Genomic DNA, 21033 nt, shown 5'->3' with positions numbered 1-21033 from the left:
TCCATATCTAGACGACTGGCTCCTCACTGCCACCACCAAGCATCAACTCATCGAGGCACGGGACTCCATTATTCACACCTGTACACAACTAGGCATCACCATAAACTATGAAAAGTCTGCCTTGTTGCCTTGTCAGTATATTTCATTTATAGGCGCAGACTTACGCACAAGGGCCATGATAGCAAAACTGCCTCACCTCACGAGAGTGTTAACCATTCGGTCAAGTTTCAATCCTCTTGGCAAACAAGAGAATACAAGCAAAATTTGTCCTCAAGGTCTTGGGTTCGATGGCTGCAACAATTACTCTGGTCCCCATGGCACGCTCCCACATGAGAATTCTACAGTGGCTCCTTTTTGCTCAATGGTCATTCCAGGATTTGCCAATGTCACATCAGATATGGATCATGGAGTCTTGCAAGAAGGACTTAGCATGGTGGCTTCACTCCCCTCTGGTATCAATGGGCAGACTGTTTCTAGCCCCCCAATCCGTAGCCACAGTAACCACAGACGTTTCCCAGATATGGTGGGGGGGGCATTATCTGGGACAGACTGTGCAAGAACACGAGTACCACTTGCACATCAATGTCTTATAGATGAGAGTGGTGCTTCTGGCGTTGCAAGCACTTTGAGACTCTCTACCTACAGGGACTATAGCAATTCAGACAGACAATATGTCGGTAGTATGGTACATCAACAAACAGGGCGGAACCAGGTCTTACCCATTGTGCCGAGAGGCTCTACAAGTATGGCAATGGGTGATGTCTTCCCAACATTTTCTGGTCGCAACACACATTCTGGGGAAATCCAATGTGATAGCTGACAAGCTCAACAGGGCTATTCTGATGCCTCATGAGTGGTCCCTGAAACAGAAGTTGCAGAGCTGATTTTTCGAAAATGGTGCCAGCCCTGCTGCGATCTTTTCGGCACTCCCCTCAATAACAAATGCAGCAGCTACTTTGCCCTAGTCCCACCACTGGGACAGTCACCCAGGGACGCACTGGTTCACAACTGGCCCCCGGGACTGCTTTATGCCTTCACACCATTTCCCCTGATCCCCAAGGTTCTTCAGAAAGCTCAATCGTTGGGTTGCAAGTTAATCCTCATTGCTCCTTACTGGCCTCAACAGATTTGGTTCCCTTTCCTCTGGCCTCATCCGCAAAGGAAGCCTTGGATACTGGGCCCAGTTCCAGATCTCCTGACGCATCAGTGGGGTGCTCTCCACCCTTCAAGCGATGGCTTGATTTCTCCACTTCCGGTCTTAGCCAGGCTCCCAGATGTTTCCCCGGCAGTTCAACACACTTTGATTTCAACCCATAAAGCCCACTACAAGAAAACTTTGTGCTAGTAAATGGAAGAGGTTCTCTTGTTGGGGAAAAAAGAACGACATTGATCCCTTTACTGCCCCCATTTCTAAGATTCTGGATTTCTTTGCTGAAACATTTGAACGAGGAGCAGCGGCAGCTACTATCCAAGTCCAGCTAGCTGCCATTTCTAATTCCCATGTAGGAGAAATGGGATCTAACATCATGTCCCACAGACTATTTAAAGCATTCCTAAGAGGTACTTCCCTCTTAAGATCTCCAATAAGAGAATCCCCCCCCCCCCGGGATTTAAATCTAGTTTTAGAGTCTCTCATTCTTCCTCCCTTTGGGCCAGCTGATTCTTGTCCTCTAAAACTTTTAGCATGGAAGACCTTTTTCTTAACCGCCATTACTTCAGCTAGGAGGGTTTCAGAGTTACAAGCCTTATCTACTCATTCCCCGTACTTGACTTTCCACAAAGATTGAGTTTCTCTCAGAATCAATCCCTCCTTCTTACTCAAGGTGTGTTCAGAGCACAATTTAAATCAATCCATACAGCTTCCAGTATTCTTCCCCAATTATGACCCCAATGCTGGACAAGGAAGGAAGGAAAACCAAACTGCTCATGGATTTAAAAAACAAACAAACTCCTGGCTTTAATGGTATTAACGCAAGCAAAAATAAGAACACAGCGTTTTCGTCTGGATACAAATCAGACTTCTTCAGATACATCTATATTGGATAATTAGCCAATATATATATATATATATATATAACACACTGGTTGTAAGACGTCCCACCTATAATTAAACAATTAACTTAATAATGGCTTAGTACTGCTTTAGAAGAATGCCTTAATAGTAAATACTGTCAGTATGTTAAATAACAAAAGAATAAAAAATTCTATAAAATACAAGTATTAACTTGTTTAAATACATTGTTTTGATACTGCAAAAAACATTTGATTGCTAAACATTTGATTGATAAAATGTAAGGTTAAAAACATGATTTAAAAAACAATTATAAACAAATATTATGACCAAATGCAGTTATTACAACTTAGCTAATCTAAGTTTTAGTAATGGTGTAAGGGAAAGGCTGTCATTTAAACCTGGAGGTTTATTAGCCTCAAGTAAAATTTGCCAATAGGCTTCTCTGTATGTCAATTTTGATTCCCAAGGTCCACCTCTGGGATCTGAGAGGTTATGGAATAAGAATTATAATTACAACCATTTTCACAGGGGAGATTATCATCAGGGGGAGGGAGGCAGAGAGGCTACAGATACCAGCATTGAGTAATATTTGTTACCACAGTGTAAATGAAAACACAAATAGTTAGCAGGTCTGGATTCCATATTTTCAATTACAGTGGTATAGAAGTTACTGCAAGTTTCTTTGATTTATTCATTCAAGGTTTCAAATTTGTTCCATTGATCAACAGTAATTTGACACAAGTAATTTTTGATTTAAAAATGTTCATTAGAAGGTTAAACTTAAAAAAATATGTTTGGTGATCAACCTTCTGTTATACATTCTAATACACCAAAGAAAAAAGTCTTTTTAATCCACCTCTTCATCCACAATTAAAAAACTTGGAAAATGTGATTGAGAGTGAAATCAGGAAACAAATACCTAATAACAGGATACATTCCAATTTGAAACATGAACAAAGAGAATTATTGACACAATTATGTTCCAACCCACAGCTCCGAGTCATGGAACCAGATAAGGGAGGTGGTATTGTCCTCTTGGACAAGATAATGTATGAAGGGAAAATGATCATCATTTTGAATGACATCAGTATATATAGTAACGTTTCTATTAATGAAATAAATATATCTTATAAAAAAATAGATTTGGCACTTAAGGATCTATTCGATCAGGGAGTCATAGATTTTGACACATACAATTATCTAGTAAATACTACACCTAGGGTACCATCCATTTTTGGGGTACCCAAAATTCACAAGTGTGTAGACAATCCCCCCCTTAGACCTATTGTTTCCTTAGAAGGTGAAAAAATTGCACCCCTGCCCAAGTTTTTGGACTGGAAACTCAAGAAACTGTGGGGAAGACAAACATACATGCTAAAAGATTCTTGGGAATTTTTAAGTTTGGTAAAAAGAGAATATTTTTCTCCACATTTGAAATTTGCTACGGTTGACATCACAGACTTGTTTTCAGTGATTCTGCATGATATTGGATTGGCCTGGTTAGAGGAAGCACTAAGGACCAAACCGGATATTACAGAAAATGAGATATTCTTATGTCTGGAATTGGACGAATTAGCTCTCAAGAACAACTACATGTATTTTGAAGGACAGTATTTCAGGCAAGAGACAGGAGTAGCCATGGGGGCCAGTTGTGCCCCCACCTTTGCAGATATGGTCGTATCAGTCTGGGAAGAGACGTTTGTGTACAATAGTACATAGCAGAAATATTGGAATTTATATACCAGATTTTTGGACGACATCTGCATTTTTTGGGTGGGGGGTACACAACTTTTTGAAGGGTTTATTCGATATCTTAACTCAACCACCCATTTCTTCAAGTTTGCCTATCAAATTTTCCAAGATAGTGTAAATTATTTGGATGTATCTTTAAGTAAATTTGAAGAAGGTTTCAAATCTACTATACACAGAAAAAACACTTTTTCCAATACATATATTCATTTTTCAAGAGCACACCCGTTTTTTTTTCAAAAGAAGGGTATTGTGAAAGGCCAGTATGTAAGGGCCAGTCGCATGACATCAATGGATGTTGATTACGAACAGGAATGTACAAAATTGAGACATATGTTCATGGAACGTGGTTATCCCAGTGATTTGATATTTAACATTTACACTGAAGTCACACAGGGTAGAAATGACAAATACAAGCCTATTTTGGGTGGAAGTTTAGAGTGTAATAATCAACATGGCTATACAACCAATAATAGCCTGGGATATAACAGAGTATTTGCAACCAATTTCAGTGGCAGTGCATATTTGATAAAAAATATAATAGAAAAGAATATAAAAAATGTTCAGAATTTACAGATTTACCTAACCTAAAGGATAAACCCATTAAAGTAGTGTTAAGAAAAGGACAGAACATCAAAAACTTGTTAGAAAAGGTCAATTATGGTAGTGACTTTTCACATAAAAGGAAAGGGACATACAAGTGTGGGGCTTGTAACCAGTGTTCTCATATTATACAAAAAGAACAAGTTACAGTAGCCTTGAGAAATAAAGTTTTATATTCCCACAGTTATTCCAACTGTACAGTTCGGGGCTAGTCTATTTGGTTTGTTGTAATGGTTGCAAAAGTTTTTACGTGGGTAAAACCAAGAGGTAACTAAAGCGTAGAATATATGAAGACATGAATAGTATAAGCAACAGGAATCATCACAACGCCTTATACAAACATTCCTTGTCATGTCCCAAAGCAAACTATTGCTTTTTGTAATTGAAACAGTACAAAAAGATCCCAGGGATGGACCTTGGGAATCAAAGTTGGCATACAGAGAAGCCTATTGGCAACTTTTCCTGGAGGCTAATAAACCTCCAGATTTAAATGACAGCATTTCCCTTACACCATTACTAAAACTTAGACTAGCTAAATTGTAAAAACTGCATTTGGTCATAATATTTGTTTATAATTGTTTTTTAAATCATGTTTTTAACCTTACATTTTATCAATCAAATGTTTTTTGCAGTATCAAAACAATTTATTTAAACAAGTTAATACTTGTATTTTATAGAATTTTTTATTCTTTTATTTAACATACTGACTGACAGTATTTACTATTAAGGCATTCTTCTAAAGCAGTACTAAGCCATTATTAAGTGAATTGTTTAATTATAGGAGGGACATCTTACAACCAGTGTGTATATATATGTATATATATGTATATATATATATATATATATATATATATATATATATATATATATATATATATATATATACTGGTTAATTATCCAACATAGATGTATCTGAAAAAGTCTGATTTGTATCCAGACGAAAACTCGTGTGTTCTTATTTTTGCTTGCATTAATACTATTAAAGCCAGGAGTTTGTTTTTTAAATCCACGAGCAGTTTGGTTTTCCTTCCTTCTTGTCCAACATTTGGGTTCTATTTTTTTATTCTGGACTTGCTCCTCATTTTTTTGTTGTGGTCCTCCCCAATTATGGCAACAAGGCAGAGTATAAGCTCCATCAATTGGATGTTCATAGACAGTTACGTTTTTATTTACACAGGACTAAGGATATCAGAAAATCTGACCAATTGTTTATATCCTTTGCAGACAACAGGAAAGGTTGTCCAGTCTCTAAAGTGACCTTATCAAAGTGGCTTTCAGACACCATCATCTATGTTTATGCTTTGTGGAACAGAGAACTTCCAGGAAAAATTAAAGGACACTCAACTAGGGCCTTGGCTACTTCTATTGCCTTTCAAGCCAAACTGCCTTTAGATTCAATCTGTGCGGCAGCTACATGGGCTAATCCCCAAACCTTTATCTCTCATTAGATCCTTTGGTTCCATGGTCCTGAAGAGTCTTTTCCAGTGAGCCACCCAAGATATGGGTACTGGGGACGCTGTCCCAACCAGCAAGAAGGAGGTGAGATGGGACAACATAACAAAGACGTCATGTACTCACCATAACGTTCCATGTTTGCTGTCCTTCATTTCACCTTCCTTCTTGCGTCCCACCCTCCTTCCCCCTCCTGGAGGATCAAAAGGAGTTTTCTTCCTTTTGTTTGGCTACACTGGCTGAGTTCCCTTTTTGCTTACCAGTTGGTTAGACCTAGCCCTTCCTACCTTTGTCTTTGCTTATGTTTACACACTCATATGTAGGTCCCTTTCTCATAAGTAAGTTTAGTAAAATTTGGATCTATTTAGTCTGGTGGGTTATCATAAATGAGATCTGGGTAACTACCGCTAGGCATGTTGGGATAGGGGCAAGCCTCGAGCTAGTAAAAGCTCTCGAGCTATAGTAGATGGTGGAGTCGGAGCCGAGGATCAGCTCCGAACCCAACCAGCAAGAAGGATGGCGAGATGATAGTTCCTCAATACCTACACCACCAAAACACACACATTGCAACACAAAACACACACCTACATTCGCGGAGGTTATCAATAAAAATCCACTCCAGCAACAAAGACCTCCAAACCAGAAATGCATGCAACCTCCACCCCCCCAACACAACCCAAATGACACATAGCCCACAAACCCAGTGTGCCACTCAACCACATTACATAAGGCATAACGACGTACCCAACACTCTAGTCATAGGTGATTCTTTAGTCAGGCACACTGAATTCCACTCCCCAGGCTAAACAAGGAGAAAGTTACTGTCAGCTGCCTTGTCGGGTGCCAGGATCCGCCACATAATGCACGCACTCAGGTCACTCCACAAGTACAAATATGACTCTGTCATTGTACATGTTGGTGTGAATGACCGGAGACGTACCTCCCTGGACAACATGAAGAGAGACATGGAGGAGCTCTCCAATCTAGTAGCCCAGGCAGGTATGACCCTAGCCCTGAGTTGCATCCTGCCATCACCCAGAATGATACCATAGTACAAGGACAAAATGATTGACTTCAACAATCGGCTAAGCATCTGGTGTCATTCTAAGGGAATCCAGTACCTGTTTGCTTGGGATGATATGACTGACAGACCACGATGCTTTGCCAGAGATGGCCTGCACCTGTCGCCCTTGGGATTCCGGACACTGGCGAAGGCTCTTGCCACCCCTATAGTCCCTTTTTAGGCAAGGTTCAAATGACAAATTCACCACCATAACAGGTACAATCAAGCAAAATCTGAGGGTAATGCTACCCAAGGCTAGAAGTCTAAACTTCAAAATGCATTCACTCGAGACATTCCTTAAAATGGAGAACATCGACATCTGTGCAGTGACAGAGACCTGGTTCAAGGCTCCAGAGAGCACCCCTGCATTAGCAGGCTATAATTCATACCACACCTTTCAGCCACCTAACATGGACCGAAACACTAAAGGTGGGAGGTGTGTCTATATTCATTAAGGGTACCACACCTCCAGGTTAGTTGCTCAGCATAATACATCCGAGATTATCCAAGTGCAACTAACTCTGGGCAAAACTGCAATCCAAATTGTAACTTGCTACACATCCCACACCATGCCCCAGGATTCCCACTCCTCATTTCTTGATACACTGGAAAATATTAGGGTACAACCCAACACCTTAATAATGGGTGATTTCAACTACCCCACCGTTAACTGGGAAAACTACTCATGTACCAACTCTTTTGCTCAACATTTTCTGGAATTCATAAATTCCAATGCCTTGAATCAACTTATCCACACCCCCACCATGGACAGCAATATCCTAGACCTGGTCATTACCAACATGGGTGACCGGTGTTCCACACCAGAGGTCAATTACTCAGTCAGATCTGACCACAAGCTAATCAGCCTAGACATCCACATCCTGCCCCCCACCCCCTTTTAGGGAAACCACTGTAAAAAATTTCTCCAAAGCCAACTTCATGCTTTTTAAGACAGAAGTTGCAAATTTCACACCCATGCAGATGGACAAGAGAGGTACAACTGCTGAATCCTACACAAATGCACTTTATAAGCTCTTATGAGTGCATGGATCGTGCTACCCCTAACAGAACCAAGATGCTATCCTCCAATACAAGGAATCCAATCTGGTGGTCCCCTGCCATAAACAACCTCTACAACAGAAGAAAGAAACTGTTGCAAAAAAGAGAGTAAAATGCCTTGACTGGAAGAACTCCCTGGTTAACCTCAGTAAGAAGCTGAGATCCCTCATAAAATCCTCCAAAGCTAGTAATGAAAACAAATTTGCCACCGATTCTAAAAACAACCACAAAGCATTCTACAGCTATGTCAAGAATCTCAATGGCAACACTCGGATCTGCTCTGAGTTACAGCACAATGGCACTAAATATACAGAACCAACTGATATTGCCAACATCCTGACAGATAACTTTACCCCTTTCACCCCCTAAAGGGCCCATCTCTATACCGAAAGAATGCAAAGTTCCTGTAATCATGGCTTCACAGGTAAAAACCACACTCTCCAAAACCAAGAACACAGCATCCATGGGACCTGACAACATCCCAGGCTGCATTCTACATGAACTACAGAATGAACTAGCACCCCACCTAAGCACCATGTTCAGTCATAGCCTCACCTCAGGCTTTGTGCCCACTGAATGGCGCACAGTAATGGTTATCCCACTCCACAAAGGGGGAGCCACCACGGACCCCGGGAACTACTGCCCCATTAGCCTAACAAGCCTGGTCTGCAAAGCCATGGAACATATCATGGAACTTATAAGCAAAGACATTGGTAATCTCCAAACTCTGGACCCCACCCAGTTTGGGTTTGTAAAAGGCAGATCATGTCTCCTAAACCTGATTGACTTCTTTGAAGCAGTCACCAAAGCCGTAGATGAGGTAAGGAGGTTCACACAGCCTACCTAGATCTTGCCAAGACTTTTGACACCATCCCCCACTCTGAAATTATAGAACTAAACTAGGTATAAATCCCTATGTCACAAGATGGGTTGTCAACTGGCTAACTGTGAAAGTAGCAGACTCCAAATCCAACTTCAAAGCAGTAGACGGGGGTAAGGTGGTTCACACAGCCTATCTAGATCTTGCCAAGACTTTTGACACCATCCTCCACTCTGAAATTATAGATAAACTCACTAAACTAGGTATAAATCCCTATGTCACAAGATGGGTTGTCAACTGGCTCACTGTGAAAGTAGCAGACTCCAAATCCGACTTCAGACCAGTGACAAGTGGTGTACCACAGGGTTCAGTCCTGGGTCCTCTCCTGTCTGGTATCTACTTTTCTGAAGTACAGGCTAACACAGAAGGTCTTTGGCTAATGAAGTTCGCAGATGACTGCAAGCTAGGAGCCATAATTGAAACTCCTAACGATGTGGACATCCTACAAAAGGGACTCACTGAAACAGATGTCTGGTGTCAAAGCCATGGCCTCAAGCTCAATGCCAAAAAGTGCATTGTCATCCCCTTTGGTAAAAACTCTGTACCCATAAGTTACCACATAGGTGGTAGTCTACTTAACACCGTGTGATAAGAGACCTTGGGACACAGGTGGACAGTAGTCTCTCCTTTGATAATCACATTGCCACAGTAGTCAGGAAATCCTTCTACGTGGCACACCTCATCACAAAAGGTTTCTCATCCAGGAAAAAAGAGGTCATTATTCCCCTCAACTCGTCACTCATTAGACCTATTATAGAGTACAACACCCCTTTTGGTATGTACCTCACAAGACATCTACAACAACTGGAAAGGCCGCAGAAATACCTCACAAAGAGGATTACCGGCCTCAAACAGATGCCCTACGTAGACTGTCTCAAAAAACTCCAGCTTTACTCCGCCGCATATCACCTGCTCAGAGGCGATCTCTGCCTAACATACAAAGCTATGTCAAACCCAGAGCTGTTGGACATGCTCCATTTAAAGAAATCCCAATCCCTCCGAGCTACACACTCTAGGGACCTCAACCTTGTCACCACAATAAACAGAACATGCTGGAGGGATAGATTCCTGTCCAAAAGACTTCTCATACTCTGGAACAAACTACCTATATATATCAAACAAAGCACCTCATTAGCACTCTTCAAGAAAAATCTTGATGATTGGCTGGGAAACAAAAAATTCACCCCGGGGATCACCTCTGTAGCTCTGCTCGACAGGGGCACAGGAAAATAATTTTCTTGGGTGGCGAAGCCAGGGAACCTTTTTGGCTAGGCTTGTATAAGCCCTAGGGCCGATAGCATAGTACCTACCTATGAAGGGGAGTAAATAACTTTTTTTAATTTTCCTTATGTACTACTACTGTAATTGTTATCCATGTCTCCACCAAAAATAGGCTTTGCCCCGTTGGATTAATAGGTTCAGAAAAATAAATGAAAAAGAATAAAGAAATAAAGACAAAAACAACAACAATAATAAAAGTAAAGTTCTGAATTGGGAAGCATACTGATATTAATATCCAAGCTTAAAACTGAGTTATAACACAGAGGAGATATTTGACCCTTTTCTAGTAAATGGGATGAGGAGGAGAAGTCTCGCAGGCTGGAAGAAGAGATGATGCTACTGAAGACAGACATTTTAATGACTTTCTTTTTGTGAATATGCATATAATGTTTTTACAAAGTAGCAAGTGTGACTCAACTTAGAGAAATTACTTTCAGTATAATCACATTACTTCTGCTACTTTACAGACTAAAACAGATAGACATGATAAGTGAACTAAGTCACTCTCAACCAAAGGGTGTTATCTTAATAGATTTATAATGGGTGTAACATTACTCTAACTGAAATAATACAACAGAAAAAGGTGAAGATAAGATTAATAATCCATTTTATAATCTCATTAGAACTGAAGTAGTTCATGACTGAAAGTAAGAATGCACATTTTCACAAACAACTTAAAAATTAGTTTAACAAGGAAATAAAAAAGAACTAATTGAATAAGCATACTAAATTTGAGCATAATAGCATACCAAAGAACACTCCCCTCACCTCTTTTGTGGTAGAAAATCCCACGGATTTAAAATATTCTATTCTAGGAGTACGTGTCTGCTCTCTCTCAGGAAAACACGTTGTTGCTTACGGTACCATAACAGAGGCCCGAACACTAGGGGTGTTCTGTAGGAGAGCTGAGTAGTTCCGGCAACAGTTTCTGTTCAGCGTCTCTTTACGCAAACAAGAGGTTCAACAAATCGGAAGTTTTGGTAGCTGGGGAACGAGTAGAGAGGGACCGACGCTAACCTATTACGTATGGTCAAGACACACAACGAAGGAAGTAAGTGTAAGTTGTTGGTCAGGTAGCGTCGTTGTTGAGATATTTCATATGAGCGTGTTTTTAGCTGCAAAATTGAGTCCTTTATTCATTATTAATATTATCAACATACCGACTTCCCATCGTTACTGTAAAGATTCAGTAAAAGTAATTTAAAGCTCGTCTTGATCCTCCCTCAGTATCGCCCTGTGAACAAGAAGGTGGGCCGCGATGACAGCACCAATTCAGTGTATTCTCGCAACTTCTTCGCCCAAGAAATCTGGACAAAATTGTCAACTTTTAAATATCACTCCAGCTTTAAAAAAACTTAGTGCAACAACCAATTTTGCATCCGCACGTATTTCCTGAATGGCAGGATGTATGGAAATATAACGTTTGGATCTGGCATTATTGACTGACTAATCGCTAGCTATTAATCATAATAAACAGATGAACGAAAATGTGAGGCAAAATAGGGATGTTTTGCAAGATTTTTATGTAGTTGAGGGGTAGAAATTGGGTGCTGGGAAGAGTTTCATCACCTGACCGCGACCATTTGACGCTTTGTTGCCTTATTATTGTATTTGTTTTGGGAAGCAGGAGTAGTGACTTTTTTTACTCTCAAACTAGTGTTGTGAAATGTTGTTATACAGTGGGATAGATTGGACTCTCTAATTTTTACAATACTATTGTTTGCCACGTAGCACCCATTACAATATATTTTCGTGGAAGTATAAGAGCGTCTGTGCTGGGGTGCTGAGAGAACAGATCGGAGGAAAAATGTGGCCAGGTGAAGTTTGTTATTCCAGCTGGTAATTTAATTGTATCCTTACATACCTCTCAACTTTAAAACGTTAAAAATCACAACACTAGCTTTTAAAAACAAACCATCACAAGGAGGCGCACCTTCCGGCTTTTCCCGGTTGGGGGTCGCCACAGCGGATCACTTGTCCGCTCGTGATTAGCAGTGAAATTGCCAGCCCGGCGCCCTACCTTCCACAGAAGGCGCACATACTCATGCTTAGGACCAATTTGGAGTGTCCAATTCCTACAGCATATCTTTGGGATGTGGGAGGAAACCTACGCGACCACAGAAGGATATACACACTCCGCACAGAGGGCACCCCAGCCGAAGATCAAACCGGAGGCCCTCTTGCTGTGAGGCGACAACGCTAACTGCTGCACCACCGTGGCCGCCCCAGTAGAAGATATTGGATACAAAGCTTAAATATTATGCCGTACATGGTCCGCCTCAAAGCCCCGTCACTGTCCTACATACCGCTTAGAGGTGACCTATGTATGGAACAAGGCATCATCTGACCTACGGTCTTGTTTTCGTTTTACTAATACGATGCAGCATACCGCTCAACTTCTTAATCTGGACAAAGCCATAAATTGTGGGTGGGTGGCAAAGACACAACTTTTAAATACTGTATTGCTCTTACAAACTTTAGAAAGTAAAAGGTTTTACGTTAGCATGATTTTTTTGAAGGGCATGAAGTCTGAAACTCAAATGTCCGTCATTTTCTGACTTAAATTTTCAATGATTTGCTAGGAAACCACAATTTAAAAAAAAAATGGACCAAAATATGAGGCAGAAATCTGGACATTCTGCAAAAATATGTACAGTTGAGAAGTATGCGATGCAGCATTTGTTCTAGTTAGGAAATACCTGTTCACAGTGTAAAAAGCTTAGCCCAGTTTTTACATTATAATGGCAACATTTAGTAGTTTCACTCAGGCCTAGAACACCTGGAGAAGATGAAGAGATCCATCTTCTCTAACCTGAAGTTAGCTTCAAGTGTTAGGACTTCCTGGCATATCTTTTCCCAGACTGCTAGCACTTCCTTCTTTCACATTTTATGTAGTGCATTGAGTCATCTTTCACCAGTTCCTTCTCCATGTGTAAAAGTATTAAACAGAGAGGAGACCATTCCCGGATGTTTAAAATGTGCGCTTCATTTGCTGTTAGTTGGGTGCAGAGTCCCTTTTTTTTTTTTTTTTTTTTCCCTTTTTCAGAAGTTTCCCCACTTAACTGCCATTTTGTGAAAAACAAATGTTTCTCTTTTTCTCCACACTGGGTGTTGATCCCCCACATTCCTTATTTTGGGACTTGCTTCTCTCTGTCAAGTGAGCTTATGGCAGGTCTGTCATGTTTGCTCATAGACTTGTAGTTTAGTTTTATAGGAGAGTACTGGGCTAACGGCTTGAGGGCCCTCTAGCCAATTTTACCCAATGTATGGCTTATAGGGGTGAGAGGGTGGCATGGATTTCTTTTACCTGTGCATTGAGTATCTTGCAGATTGCCCCATCCATAAGGGACATAGGCAGTACTACAGGTGTGAATGTGTGATTCCCCATCCATTGATCCAAACTGCATTTAAAGAAGGTGCATCAGATTTAGTCTAGGTCCTCAGCATAGCACCTCCAAATGCTAAGTTTAATGTCACTACCAAATGTCAGCTAAAAACTTTCTCATTCCAGAAAATTTATGTTCCAAGGAAAGAGCATCAGTCGCCTCCCAGTTTCTTGTACTATAATGTCTTGGATTATGAAGATTCCTTTTCTTCCAGGGCCAGTCTTGCTCCAAATTCATTTGTGAAATCTGTGAGCGGTCTGTTCAGGGAATTTGTTGGGCTCTGTGCTGATATGATTGTTGAGTGCTTATGTTTTCCCCATTTTTGTGTATGTGATCCATGCATCTTCTTTCAGTGCTTTTTGCTCCATATGAAAGCTTTCTCTCAAGCATGTCTGTGAATGTTGGTCCTTCCCAGTTTTTGCATGCATAGTATTCTCTAGTCATTTCCTATTAGCTGTAGTTCCAAAGGGGTTGTTTGAAGTTTCTGAATTAAAACCCCTTTCCAATAGGTGCAAACTGTGCTTGCAAGTTCCAGGTATTTAAGACCTAAATTACATTCTCGGAATGGGGACAGTGTGTCACAGAAACAATATCTTCCTCTAAAAGCAGACTCTGGAAGGTCCTCTTGGGTAAATTATCTTTGTATGGATATTCAGTGGGATACTACAGTGATGTCATGGGAGAGCCATAATACAGCAACTTCTGTGCCAAAGGAGGAAGTGTGGATTTTCTAACCTGAAAGAGTGAATGATTTAAGCAGAGACTCTCAAGGTGGACATAACTGTTTTAGCATAAGTCTTTCATAGGAATGGCGCCACACAGAACCATGCAATTCACCTACTTGGTGAAGAGTCCCAAGCAGTTCACAGTTTGGGGACTCAAATGTTCACATCCAGCACCATAATTTTTTGAAGTACCAATCTATCTTAAGCACATTTATTTTCAGAGGTATTTTGCAGATGTATTACTGCATGCTATGGGAGAGTTGCCTGAGGCAAGATAAGTTAAAGACCCATGCCTCTTCCATTTTTGACACCCTCATGGCCTGTGGCCCTATGGAAGATGGCTAGAACAGCAATTTTTTAAATTGCCATTTGTCAGTACTCCTGGTTGCAGGTGACCCAGTTTACCAAGGGCACCAAGTCAGCATTTTGAACCCTTGCTGATTGGGGGGGGGGGGGTCCCTCCTATTGAGGTGAATGAACATTTTTAAAATATGAATGTAGCAGGGCAGACTCTTGCTGCTCATAGCTTTTTATGCAGAATGCAGAGAACCCAGCATTAAATGTGCTCTGCTGCCTGAATACAAAAGCAGAAATGTGTGCGGAACAGGCAATCACATTATACTGTTTTCTGCAGCAAAATTGTGGACTCGTAGGCCATGATCCTTCACATTTTGCAGTAGGCTGTGGTTATCCCCCAGTGTAGGTCACAGCAGTTATGGCTTCTTGCCCATCCCCTATAGGTTGCAGTTGGACAGTAAAACAGATTCTAGGTACTTGCAGGTGGTGTCCCGTCCCTCTTCTCACCACACTTGCAGATCAAGGTTTTCTGTCACCTGATAAGAATTTTATCAGGGAAGGTGTTAATCCATAAGCACAACTCACTGAGAGATTGACTTTTATGCTTAAACTGTTCCCATGATAGAGAAAAGTAAGTATTGTCTACTGTTTCAAGGTTTTTTTGTTCCCTCAGACCTCATGTTTACTGGCCTGACCCTAGTACCCATTGTCCACACTAGATCTACCAGCTACTCCAACTCCCCCCACCACCGCAAGCCTGCTTTGTTTTTTCTGGGGCCAATTGTGGATGTTGAGAGTGTCGTGGGGGCTTGGCTCATTTGTGCTTTCAGTGGGAGTGGGATTGCCCTGAACACTCATTGATTACATCTGAGGGCAACTGTCCTATTTGGGCCACACCTCAATTTAAGGAGCATATCAACAAGCACCCTCCCATCTTGGATGGGCACACCAATCCTTTTCATGCTACTGTTAATTGCTTAAGCTTCTAATCGAACCTGGGTCAGCTGGGCTGTAGTCAAGGCTGTATCTTCTACACCAATGGAGCAGCTTACTGTTTCGAGATGTTATGAAACTTTTAGGACAATACCCCTTGATGGGCAGTTTTTTAACTTGTGTTGCAGAATCTAATAGCACTTATCGACTATACAATTTTTGCATTTTTCTGTATGCATATTTTTCTTGTACATACAAAATATCACCTTTTTTTGAAAAAAAAAAAATATTTTTGGCTTTCATTTCATGATACTACACTAATGATGTGTTCAGATGTCCACTGAGATTATTGGCTTGAAACATGATCATGTTTGTTGTGGATAGCCTATATAAGACTACTGGTGGTGCTTGGCATGTAGGGTAGTTTTTCCTGAAACCATGTGAAGTGCTGTAAAAGATTTCCCAGCGTAACATGTCATGACCCTCAGAACACACTTCTCTGTTACTTCTGGGTATAAAGATACCGGGCAGTTTTGTCTTTGTGTAATGTACTGGATTCACTTTACAAGCTTGTTGTTTTAAAACATCGAAATTCATATGGCCGAGACCATATAATTGACTTTTTAAAACAACGAACATGTAAAGGAAATTGGAAAAAAAAAATTCTCAGAAGTTTTTGCAGGGGGGGCAAGCACCCCCACTAGTGAAATATACCAACTCTGAGATTGCACTACAGCGAAGAAAAGGGAAACTTACCTGTTCCGTGCTGTATGGAAATCTCTGCTTTGCAGGTTTGATATTTAAAAACGTCGATTATATGGTCTCTGCCATATGAATTTTGACGTTTTATAACGTCTAGTTTGTAAAGTGAATCCAGTGTAGTTTATTGCATGTGCCCCTAAGTTTTTTTTTGGGTGGGGGGGTCCTAATTCTATTGACAGGATATCTCCAAGTTCAAGGGAAATGTGTATATGAATACAATGTATTACAGGCCAGTGCTAGATTTTGCATGCTAAGTAGAAGCCATGTACAGCATATGTGAAAAATCCGTAATAAGCTGCGAGAAGTAAATGACTGTAAACTTGTCTGCATTAAAGTAAGAAAAATGAAAACAGTTTTTTAAAACATAAAATTTAAAGTTGTATTTGTCTTTAAATAAATATGTAATATTTAAAACAAAATAAATTTGCTACTGTGGGAATGCACACAGCAGAGTTAGTTTCACAGTACATCTGCAGTGCTTGATGTCTGATGTTCCAAAAAGATTTTGCTCTAGGTCAAAAGCTATTATCTTGTGTTGGACTCATTTTACCCAGAATTATGTGGTTGTGGAAATGAGCATTTTCCAAAATTCAGAATTGCAATTAGAAAAATCTGCCCTAGAACTCTTGTACAAGGGCTCATTAGATGAGAGAATTTTGATGTTAGAACATGCACCGAGGGACAGAGCTGCATGTAAAATTTTACAAACGCTGTACTAATTATGAAAGCAAGTGACAAGCAGGGCACATTATGTCTTTAGATAAAATTTGTTAGTGTTGGGTAAGCAGTATTCTGTTTGTACAGGATTGTACCTGTTTGCATATTTACATTTCAAGGGGATGCTTTATTTCAGTTTGTCTACTCCTGCTTTCATAGGGTTAGTCCAACTAGGCTAATGGATTCTGTTTAGGGGAGACATAGTGGAATTTATACTACTTGGGGAAATTTGACAAGGGCATCAGGGAACTTCCCCTTCTGTTTTGATAGCTGCCATGATATCTTTTACATACACCTGAACTACCACCAACTCAAGCAGAAGTCCCATCTGATTAATGTTTCATTCAAAGGTGGACACTGGGAATGCAGCATCTCCACCCTAAACATTGAACTGCAAATAACATAACCAGTTCTAATCGACCTCAACACACCACCTCACTAAGCTAACCCACCACACAGAAATTTATTTTCAGCTCACTAACATGACCAGCCTCCTGTAATTTCAGAACCAAAACGTCAACCTTATGTAGCATATTGACTACAATATGCTACATTATTTCTTAGCTATACTCTACTATCAACCCTGATGACATATTAGCTGTTGCACAACCTTCAACTCTCTGCAGTGGATGTACTTGCTGAGCCCACAGCTGCACTTGACAGCTATACCAGCCATATTTTTGCCTTCCTTTATATGTCCTGCTATTTACTTCAAAAAATACATTCTGCTAAAACCAGCAGATCGCTACAATAAGGATTGTGCTAGATTTAAAACTTACACTCTGGATTGTATAGTGTCCATTGACCCTGAGAAAAATAAAACTAGCTAGCATCTTTTCTGATATACTTGGCAACCACCATCCAGCATAAACAATCAAAAACTTTTTATTTACTTATCATTGACCTGGTTAGTCCCCACTAGGCTAGTAGCATCTTTTCAGGGGAGACCAGAGGTGGCATTTATATTATTGGAGGAAATTTGGCCAGGGCATATGGGAACTTCCCCTACTATTTTTTGATGGGTGCCGTGGGATCTTTTTCATCCACACAAGCTACCACCAACTTGAGCAGATGTGGCCTCTTTAACCATGTCTCTGAAGAATAACGCCTCAGGAATGCAGCACTTGCTCAAGCTGAGGTGCCAAAAAAAACAGCGCCAAGCCCTTCGAAGCTTTCCTGTCACTGGAGTGAGAGTGCTTCTTTGCAGGCTTTTGAGGTTCATTGGTCTGATTGTTGCTATTCAGTAGTACAACCCTCGCAAGTATGGCAGGTGCACAGTGTACTCAAAACAGCAAGGCCAGTTTGCAGAAGTGTGGAATCCAAGTTTTATTGTCAACACACCATAAGGGTAAAGTCAAACACATTACCCCACTAATAATTCAGTTTACACCGGTTTTGGCTTCAGTAGCCTTCCTTAGTGTAAATAACAAATAATTCAAGCATTACAATATTTTATATACATCCTGGTCACCACCAAAACATCTTCATTGATTAATTATAATTGCTCATTTAATCCAGTAGGAAACAACCCTCCCAATTTAATGATGCAGTTTTTTTCTTTATAGTTTAAAATGGTATGCCACCCAGTTTGAAAATCAAGACACAGCGTTAAGTGGTACTGAGAATGTCCACAATATATCATCTACACCTCTTTCTGAGGTGGATTGGCTCAAGATGTAATTTTCTTTTGTCGGTTGCTCAATTTAAGATTATATTTTGATTCTGAATCGCCAAATGTTAACATAAATGAATTTAGATTTCACAAATCTACTTTTATGCCACATATGTTTAAACATTTTGCTGTGTTCCAGACTAGTGTGCTTAAAGAGCTACATTTTAATACCAGCGAAGATCAGATTTTGCCTCATAATCCCTCAAAGGTTGAACAGCATGTGGTTATAAATCTTAAAACCAACAATAATTTGGTTATCTGCGGACAAGGGAGGAGCAGTTGTGATGATGGATTGGGCTGTGTATTATAATGAAGCTCAGACAACTGATGGATGGGAGCTATTACATGTACATGTCTTTTAGATCCCACTTCCAGATTTAAACATCAAATAGACTCATTTCTTTTGACTGCTCTTGAAGACTGGATTATTATTACTGACTCTGACTTGTATCACCTTACAGTGCCGAATCCAAAACATCAGTATTTGTATCTGTTACCGAAAAGTCTTAGACCTACATAATCCACCTGGCAGGCCTATTGTTTCTGGTAGGGGTTCTCTTACTGAACCCCTCTCACAATTCCTGACTAAATATTTAAAACGTTTGTTAGGTTGGATCAGATCACGTATACAAGGCATGACACAATTCCTGCAGATAATCTCTGATATGCCGTTGGAGCCTGGTTGGTTTTTATGCACTTTTGATGTCACTGCATTATACATTAATGTCCCTCATTGGGCAGGCTTACAGGCCTTGCAATATTAGCTTGACAGGGTTGAATTGCATATCCACCTGGGTTTAATACCTTTTTGGTTTGCTTGGCAGAACATGTGCTCACCAAAAATGCATTTTATTTTCATGGTAAATGTTTTTGGCAAGTTCAAGGGACTGCAATGGGAGCATCTTTATCTCCCATTTATGCAGACTTATTTGTGGCCTTTTTGGAGGAGCAATTGATTTCTGACCCCAATCACAACATATTTATAGATTAGATAGATGTATGGAGATGTTACTTGGATGGTCTGGAGGGTGGATAGTAATTATTTACAGGAATTTGTACAACATCTTAATAGTAATAAATGGGGGATTCAATTTATGGTTCACTATCCTCTTCAACAAACTAATTTCCTGGATGTTACCATTAATAGGAGTACGGATAACACTCTTGATAGTCAAATACCCTGAATATAACACATTATTACATGACAACACTTTCCATCCACAGCGTATCCTACATAATATTCCCAAATCAGTTTCTACCAATGAGACGTATTTGTTCAACCCAAGATAGTTGTGTAAACTACAGGGAAGATCTCAAGAGATTTAGAACGAAAGGTTATAAATATGATAACATCATATCTGCCAGCAATTGGGCTTCTGTACAAGACAGAAATGAGTTGTTAAAGTTTAAGGAGCAACAACATAGGGGGTTGTCTGATATTCGTTTGGTCGTAGTACTAATTTACTTATGGATACTGTGAATCGACATTGGAACATATTAATGGCAGACCACAGATTGTCTTGACATACTTTGTTCTAAATGTTTGTTCTCCTTTCGTAGGGAACAAACATTGGGTTCTTATTTCAGCCACTATAAACAATATACTGAGCCTATTGGATCCAAACAAGAATTAATGATTACTGGTGAACCACTATATGGGTGTGGACATTGTACGCATTGTTCCAGTGTTAAGTCTAAACAATTTCGAGTAAAAATACGTCCATGGTATATGAGAGGAAATTTCTGGATAACTGCAGCACTGACTGGATTATTTATCCAGCAACATGCTCATGTTCAGCATTTTATATTGGGCAGACATCTTGACCATTACATCTACATATTACAGAACATCTTGGTGATATCGGGAACAAAATAAATTCTAATGTTTTGTATAAGCATTCATTGAAACACACCACTGCATGTTAGAGAGAGGATCAACAAAACTGGGTGGCATACCATTTTAAACTATAAAGAAAAAAAAATGGATCATTAAATTGGGAGGGTTGTTTTCCCCCTGGATTAAATGAGCAATTATAATTAACCAATGAGAGATGTTTTGGTGGTGGGCAGGATGTATATAAAATATTGTAATGCTTGAATTATGATGACAGCTGTTGAAGCCGAAACCGGTCTGTACTGAATTATTAGTGGGGTATTGTGTTTGACTTTACCCTTATGGTGTGTTGACAATAAACAGCAACAACAGCACCAAAACTGGAAAAATGGAAAAACAACTCGGCAGGATTCACCAAACACGATTTATTCTGTTGAAAGTCTTTACACTCTGACGTCTCGGCCTTCGCCTTCCAGGAGTATAACACAGATAAAACACACTGATCTTATATACAGATTAAACCAATTAATTAAGGTAATTAAACAATCAACTTATTAAAAATCAATCAATTAAGCAACATTTTCCAGTTAAAATCCTCATTGAGTC

General features: G+C 40.0%; 1 protein-coding gene across 1 annotated transcript in view; it reads right to left on the bottom strand.

Annotated features, from left to right (window-relative positions):
• The window catches only part of ZCCHC7 (zinc finger CCHC-type containing 7), a gene marked incomplete at its 5' end in the record, with an annotated part of 2015093 nt that extends 2004196 nt beyond the window's left edge, over positions 1-10897 (bottom strand). Inside the window, one exon of the mRNA XM_044059153.1 lies at positions 10870-10897. Within this exon, the coding sequence (XP_043915088.1) occupies positions 10870-10897 (28 nt within the window). The remainder of the gene's footprint in view (positions 1-10869) is intronic.
• Between the last annotated feature and the right edge of the window lie 10136 nt (positions 10898-21033).

The sequence above is a fragment of the Protopterus annectens genome, chromosome 17.part0 (assembly GCF_019279795.1).
Source record: "Protopterus annectens isolate FY-2018-M chromosome 17.part0, PAN1.0, whole genome shotgun sequence".
NCBI classification, from domain to species: Eukaryota; Metazoa; Chordata; order Ceratodontiformes; family Protopteridae; genus Protopterus; species Protopterus annectens.
This window is presented reverse-complemented; position numbering and strand designations above follow the sequence as displayed.